At 42.8% G+C, this 7,787-nt stretch overlaps 1 protein-coding gene across 2 annotated transcripts; it reads right to left on the bottom strand.

The window, feature by feature from the left end:
* Nucleotides 1-3,676: 3,676 nt before the first annotated feature.
* LOC311102374 (NF-kappa-B inhibitor-interacting Ras-like protein 2) lies at nucleotides 3,677-6,531 on the bottom strand. 2 transcript variants are annotated; one of them, XM_084143695.1, is made up of 4 exons: nucleotides 6,170-6,531; nucleotides 5,759-5,865; nucleotides 5,403-5,644; nucleotides 3,677-5,056 (listed from the first exon to the last, which is right to left on the bottom strand). In XM_084143695.1, exons 2-4 carry the CDS (start codon nucleotides 5,850-5,852, stop codon nucleotides 4,814-4,816), a joined length of 579 nt encoding a protein of 192 aa, XP_083999821.1. In that variant the 5' UTR covers nucleotides 5,853-5,865; nucleotides 6,170-6,531; the 3' UTR covers nucleotides 3,677-4,813. The 2 variants fall into 2 exon arrangements, with proteins under 2 accessions (XP_083999821.1, XP_083999822.1); XM_084143696.1 differs by having other exon boundaries at nucleotides 5,471-5,644; nucleotides 6,170-6,246.
* Between the last annotated feature and the right edge of the window lie 1,256 nt (nucleotides 6,532-7,787).

Here is a 7,787-nt window from a genome sequence, read left to right as displayed (position 1 = left end):
CTCCCTTACCCTAGACGACGCTGGGCCAATTGTGCGCCGCCCCATGGGTCTCCCGGTCGCGGCCGGCTACGATAGAGCCTGGATTCGAACCAGGATCTCTAGTATTGGGGGTTATATAGGGTCCAGAGGGAGTCTCCCGAGTGGCGCAGTGGTATAAGGCACTGCATCACAGTGCTAGCTGTGCCACTAGAGATCCTGGTTCGAATCCAGGCTCTATCGTAGCCGGCCGCGACCGGGAGACCCATGGGGCGGCGCACAATTGGCCCAGCGTCGTCTAGGGTAAGGGAGGGAATGGCCGGCAGGGATGTAGCTCAGTTGGTAGAGCATGGCGTTTGCAACGCCAGGGTTTTGGGTTTGTTTCCCACGGGGGGGCCAGTATGATAATAATGTATGCACTCACTAACTGGATAAGAGCGTCTGCTAAATGACTAAAATGTAAATGTCCTGAGGCTGTTTTGGGTTAAAGTCATTTTACCTTATTTACATTTACATTTTAGTCATTTAGCAGACGCTCTTATCCAGAGCGACTTACAGGAGCAATTAGGGTTAAGTGCCTTGCTCAAGGGCACAGACAGATTTTTCACCTAGTCGGCTCGGGGATTAGAACCAGCGACCTTTCGGTTACTGGCACAACGCTCTTAACCACTAAGCCACCTTATGTACTGTGTAAGAAGACAAATGTGGGTTGTAATGCTATGCTAGTTTATAATGATCCATACGTGACTCGATAAATGCACAATGTCTTAACATTATCAGCACACTGGCTCTAGTCATTAAAAACAACATGATTGAAATGAGAAACAACATTCTGCTTGTGCTCTGAAGGTGAGTATAGTATCAATTCAGAAACGTTCCACTTGAGGTTTTCTCATTAGCTTACATTAACCTTTCCAGTCAGCTGGTCCATGTGGAACTGTTGGCAGCTTCATTTGCTCTACATAAACATGTCTGACCTTGTCTCAGTGTATGTAGGGCAGAACTCTCATCACCCTACTATAACACTGTTTCAACCTAAAATGGCCACTTAGAATGTTTTTTTTGTTCCTGAAATATAGTATAGTTCCAACAGCATAGAATAGATGTTTCAGCAACCTACTGTATTCCTCAGAACCAATGCCATTCATTACTGGGGAGAGGAATCAGACACCACTACTGTTGTCAAGGTCAGGTTAAATACAGACTATAAAGAGCTCTGGAGGATCTTCCATCAAAGGCAGAGATGAAACCTTAATAATGGATTTGTACAGATGTACTCAAAGCAATCACTACTAAAGAACAAACGACCTTATTCCAGACACATCAGTGTGTTCTGAGCACAACCAGACAGAAGGGAGACCTCCGCTGGCCACATGACAAACCCTCAAAAAAATGTACTTTTCTAGATTAAGATTACATTATTGGTCAAATGCACATAAGGTCTAACCTAACCCCTCTGAAAGACACATATACATACCTTTGTTGGGGAGGTGCGGGGGGCTGCCACACTGGGATCTGTTGTTGTGGGGGCTTAAGGGCCTTGCTCAAGGGCACAACAGAAGGCATCTAGGATTTGATACCAGAAACTCTCCGGTTGCCAGCTTACTTCCCGCCCAATTTTTTAATTGGACCCAGGAATTGAACTGGCAACCCTTTGGTTGCTGGCTCGCCTTTCTAACCACTAGGCTACCTGCCCGCCCCCCAGGGAGCTTCTACACAGCAGTGAGAGAAAAGAGAAGTTGAATCAGTGGTCATCCAAGCTGCTTTGAAAATGCCCTTTGAAAATGCATGAGTTATTCTGTGACACTACTCTGACTCCTCTCTTCTCCACATTTCTGACATGGAGGCAGAGTTGAGGGATTTATGCAAAGTTTAGAGTTCTCTGTAGATCTTTATCCTCGCTCACAGGGATTATCTGTGGCGATGGCAGCGCAATCAGCAATGTAGGAATATTTGAAAGACATTAAATGTTTGTATTATGTTGAATTACTTCATAAATCATGCAAATCAAAGATATATACAACAGCCTCAACTTAGTTGCAGAGGGAATCTTTACATTTGTTTACACGACATGCAAACGATTATCCAGTCTCCAGAATATTTTAAAAGATAAATACTGTGCTGTATATTGCATCAGAGTATGAATGCCCCAATATTTACAGTTGAAGTCGGAAGTTTACATACACCTTAGCCAAATACATTTAAACTCCGTTTTTCACAATTCTTGACGTTTAATCCTGTTTTAGGTCAGTTAGGATCACCACTTTATTTTAAGAATGTGAAATGTCAGAATAATAGTAGAGAGAATGATTTATTTCAGCTTTTATTTCTTTCATCACATTCCCAGTGGGTCAGAAGTTTACATACACTCAATTAGTATTTGGTAGCATTGCCTATAAATTGTTTAACTTGGGTCAAACGTTTCAGGTAGCCTTCCACAAGCTTCCCACAATAAGTTGGGTGAATTTTGGCCCATTCATCCTGACAGAGCTGGTGTAAATGAGTCAGGTTTGTAGGCCTCCTTGCTCGCACACGCTTTTTCAGTTCTGCCCACAAATGTTCTATAGGATTGAGGTCAGTGCTTTGTGATGGCCACTCCAATACCTTAACTTTGTTGTCCTTAAGCCATTTTGCCACAACTTTGGAAGTATGCTTGGGGTCATTGTCCATTTGGAAGACCCATTTGCGACCAAAGCTTTAACTTCCTGACTGATGGTCTTGAGATGTTGCTTCAATATATCCACATAATTTTCCTTCCTCATGATGCTATCTATTTTGTTTAGTGCACCAGTCCCTCCTGCAGCAAAGCACCCCCACAGCATGATGCTGCCACCCTCGTGCTTCACGGTTGGGATGGTGTTCTTCGGGTTGCAATTTGCCCCCTTTTTTCTCCAAACATAACGATGGTCATTATGGCCAAACAGTTATATTTTTGTTTCATCAGACCAGAGGACATTTCTCCAAAAAGTACGATCTTTGTCCCCATGTGCAGTTGCAAACCGTAGTCTGGCTTTTTTATGGCGGTTTTGGAGCAGTGGCTTCTTCCTTGCGGAGCGGCCTTTCAGGTTATGTCGATATAGCACTCGTTTTACTGTGGATATAGATACTTTTGTATCTGTTTCCTCCAGCATCTTCACAAGGTCCTTTGCTGTTGTTCTGGATTTGATTTGCACTTTTCGCACCAAAGTATGTTCATCTCTAGGAGAGGTATGACGGCTGCGTGCTCCCATTGTGTTTATACATGCATACTATTGTTTGTACGGATGAACGTGGTACCTTCAGGCGTTTGGAAATTGCTCCCAAGGATGAACCAGACTTGTGGAGGTCTACCATTTTTTTTCTGAGGTCTTGGCTGATTTCTTTTGATTTTCCCATGATGTCAAGCAAAGAGACACTGAGTTTGAAGGTAGGCCTTGAAATACATCTACAGGTACACCTCCAATTGACTCAAATGATGTCAATTAGCCTATCAGAAGCTTCTAAAGCCATGACATCATTTTCTGGAATTTTCCAAGCTGTTTAAAGGCACAGTCAACTTAGTGTATGTAAACTTCTGACCCACTGGAATTGTGATACAGTGAATTATAAGTGATATAATCTGTCTGTAAACAATTGTTGGAAAGATTACTTGTGTCATGCACAAAGTAGATGTCCTAACCGACTTGCCAAAACTATAGTTTGTTAACAAGACATTTGTGGAGTGGTTGAAAAACAAGTTTTAATGACTCCAACCAAGTGTATGTAAACTTCCGATTTCAACTGTATCATGAAAATAATATGTAATTCAATAATACAGACATAAAGACGCAGATGTACAATGTCAAAACATCATACAAATGTAAAAATCTGTGAATAGTCACAAAGCAAAAGACTACATCCAAACTAGGCCAAGGCATCGTTCTTGTTCAGTGATACACCCATGAAATGTTGCGCAATAACTATTGACCCTGACATGGCATTAAATGGCTTCGATCAGTTAAATAATTTTAAAATGAAATACATTCGCATTTCGTCTGACCAATATAGTGTTTAACAGCTCAGTAACAAAGACCAAGGATGCCCCATCTTTAACTGATGCAGAAGTTTTCATGGACAGTAAGGAGTTTCTGATAAGGTACAGATAATTCAGCATGCTTAGGCTGTGGTCAAGAGCTCCATTGATATAACAGTCAGGCAAGGGCCTCTCTCTCAGTCCCCACATCAGGGCCTGTCCAGCAGGCTGGAAGCTCTTCAAACACCCTGCTCACCAAGATACATCACATAAGACTGCTAGTCTGTTACCACAATTAAAATCTTTAGACAATAATGTCATATTAAAACTCAAAGTGATCTCAAAAGGCAGTAACCTGTTTTATGACATCTCTAAAATAATAGAGGAATGTTTTTTTAATTATTCAAAACATGGATTTATTTCATGTACTGTAACTTAAAATAAAACGCAGATCATCCATGCTGAAATAGTTGCCGCATTTCATCTGAGTAGATGGCATGCCAGTAGTGTAACAAATCTCCTGATTAACTAACAGTAATATAATCCCTAATGTATCCTCCCTGATACAAACAACCCTCCTGATTATCCATTTGTGTTGCTTTTGATGTCAACATTTACTTGTTGTCAAATATCAGTCTAAATATCAGTCCAAATCTCCATGAAACCATTGGTTTCTGATTCAGTCAGTGTAAATTCGTGCAGACATAAAATTGTCTATATTTGTGTTAGGCTAATAATCAGCCTACTGCGTTTCTCCTCTCCTACTCTTTCCCTCCCTTTCTCCCAAAATCTTTCTCATTCTTCATCAATCCTCGCTCCCTCCCCCCTTCCATCCCCCCTGCTCCCTCAGCTTTCGACAGAGCCACTCCCCTTGTTCTTATTGCGGCTGAGGGGGAAGGATGATTTGCTCTGGGGCTGGGTCATCTTGCTGGCCAGGTGGACGAAGGGCTCGATGAGGGTCCTCCGGTCTGCCACAGACACCTCCCACAGACGCACCTTTTCTGTCTTGGCCCAGTGCTGGGCCACCTCTGAGTCCACGCTCCTCTGCTCCTGCATGTCCAGCTTGTTGCCCAGCACCACTATGGTCACCTGTGGACAGATCATCTCATCCATTTAGCACAGCCTCACATCACCTGGATGTCAGCAAGTGGAGTGTGGTGGGTAGATAAGAACTTTAGGACAAGACACACCATAAAGAATGTCGGCCGCGCGCAGTACATAACCTGCTGGCTGTTGACGTACGGTGATGATTCAACATGTAGGACCATCAGGGAATTAACAAAAAATAAAGGTGGCTGATGTTCTGCAGTCAGAGGCGATAGGACGGCCGTTGGTCAGCACGGGTCTGTTTTGTCCTGAAGTCTGTGCTGTTATTTAACTAGCCTACACGACACTGTGCTTTACAACAACCATTGAAATAGATGAAAGTCCTTACCTCTTTCTTATCACGGTAGCGGTCAATGTCTTTCTTGAGAGCCTCCATGCGTTTGAAGGACTCCTTACTGTCGATGCTGTAGACCAGGACAAAACCGTCTGCAAAGGAGTAGTAGTGGCGAGGGAACTCCAGACCATCACGAAGACCCCGGGTGTCGTAGAAGCGCACTTGCTCTCGAGTGCCACGGTCCGTTTCTATGGAGCCAATATAGATGTCCTCCAGGGTCTCCATGGGCTCTGAGCCTAGCGGGGAAAAGAGGGGGGCACTTTGGGATATCAATGAGACCTGAGGATCTGTGTAGTCAAAACATCAACATTGTCCTTGATCTAGCTAGGTCCTACAAATGATTTGCTTACCCGCAATATGATTGGCATACAGCAGTTGCTCCAGGACAGCAGTCTTGCCAACGGCAGCCAGACCACACACCACCACTTTACAACTCTTGCCCATGATGATGACAACTCTGTAATTGAATAACAAGTCAGATGACAGTCACGTCTCTGCAGCTAGCAATACACTAATAGTGACAGACACACACATAGTTTTTTTTCTTACAGTTCATAGAGGTAGGAAGTTTTCCCTCACGTAGCAGAACATGATATTATCAGGACCCGTAGCTAGCTTGCTAACGTTTGCTAGCTAGCTATATGCTAACGTTTAGCATGTATCTAGCAAGCTAACTATTCTATTTAAGTGATAATGGCCGTTGTTATGTTCGTCCAGATAACAACTCAATTCAACATTAGATTTTCTTGCAATCTTTTTACCTTGAAAATGTAAATACAGCGCTCCCGTAAATTCCAGACACCACTAACCAAAAATACTTCCTGTTTACAATGCCTACGTAACGTCTCCCTCACTATCTTTTGTAACTGCGACCTCTAGCGTCCGATGGTGGTAAGACTTGTTTGAGCCACTACCGCAAAGAGGATGGAAGACACGAACATTTTAGATTTTAATAGAGCGAGCTAGCTTCAATGTTACTCTATTTTTACATGCATTGTTTTACCCTGAATGGGTGTCTGTTTCTGCTCTCTTGCCAATGACATCTCCTGGTGGGCCAAAAACTACGGGGGGGAAAACCCATCTAAGGTGAGACTGTACGGCCGATCTGCCAACTTCTGTCTGTAGCTTCCGAACAGTTTGGGCTACACACTGATATGAGAAAGGGGAGTCTCTCACGAACTCATACGTGTCGGTTGTTTTGATTTAGGACGCAAGCCTCACAAGACTCACCTGAAAGTAGCCCGGTACCATTTCAAAAAATTAATGGCAGTATTTTATTTAGTGTAGTGCCTGAAAAAAAGCTGTTAAATATGTAAAAAATTAAAAATTAAAGGTTCCTGACCTTTCTTATATCTCTTAGATATAGGACAGACACTTCAAAACAAACTTCATTTTGACTATGTTTTTCCATGTATGAATCTGTTATCCAATATGTTTCTATGGGCTAATAGCAGTAAAAAACATTTTTATATACAGTACCAGTCAAAGGTTTGGACACACCTACTCATTCAAGGGTTTTTATTTTTACTAATTTTCTATATTGTATAATAATAGTGAAGACATCAAAACTATGAAATAACATATGGAGTCATGTAGTAACCAAAAACGTGTTAAACAAATCAAAATATATTTTATATTTGAGATTCTTCAAAGTAGCCACCCTTTGCCTTGATGACAGCTTTGCACACTCTTGGCATTCTCTCAACCAGCTTCACCTGGAATGCTTTTCCAACAGTCTTGAAGGAGTTCCCACATATGCTGAGCACTTGTTGGCTGCTTTTCCTACACTCTGTGGACCAACTCATCCCAAACCATCTCAATTGGGTTGAGATCGGGTGATTGTGGAGGCCAGTTCATCTGATGCAGCACTCCATCACTCTCCTTCTTGGTCAAATAGCCCATACACAGCCTGGAGGTGTGTTGGGTCATTGTCCTGTTGAAAAACAAATGATAGTCCCACCAAGCGCAAACCAGATGAGATGGCAAATCACTGCAGAATGCTGTGGTAGCCATGCTGGTTAAGTGTGCCTTGAATTCTAAATAAATCACTAATAGTGTCACCAGCAAAGCACGCCCACATCATCACACCTCCTCCGTCATGCTTCATGGTGGGAACCACACATGCGGAGATCATCCGTTCACCTACTCTGCGTCTCACATAGACATGGCGGTTGGAACCAAAAATCTAAAATGTGGACTCATCAGACCAAAGGACAGATTTCCATCGGTCTAATATCCATTGCTCATGTTCCTTGGCGCAAGCAAGTCTCTTCTTCTTATTGGTGTCCTTTAGTAGTGGTTTCTTTGCAGCAATTAGATCATGAAGGGCTGATTCACGCAATATCCTCTGAACAGTTGATGTTGAGATGTGTCTGTTAC

The sequence above is a fragment of the Coregonus lavaretus genome (genome assembly GCF_964263955.1).
Source record: "Coregonus lavaretus genome assembly, chromosome: 2".
NCBI classification, from domain to species: Eukaryota; Metazoa; Chordata; class Actinopteri; order Salmoniformes; family Salmonidae; genus Coregonus; species Coregonus lavaretus.
The sequence above is the reverse complement of the archived record's forward strand: the minus strand, read 5'-3'. Positions and strand labels throughout refer to the sequence as shown.

What these genes read in the sequence shown, in the direction of transcription:
- LOC311102374 (XM_084143695.1), bottom strand. Translation starts at nt 5,852, where the DNA reads ATGGGCAAGAGTTGTAAAGTGGTGGTGTGTGGTCTGGCTGCCGTTGGC. An exon ending in GTATGCCAATCATATTGCGG is followed by an intron (nt 5,645 to 5,758) that starts GTAAGCAAATCA and finishes TTTCCCCGCTAG; the next exon opens with GCTCAGAGCCCATGGAGACC. An exon ending in GCTACCGTGATAAGAAAGAG is followed by an intron (nt 5,057 to 5,402) that starts GTAAGGACTTTC and finishes ATCTGTCCACAG; the next exon opens with GTGACCATAGTGGTGCTGGG.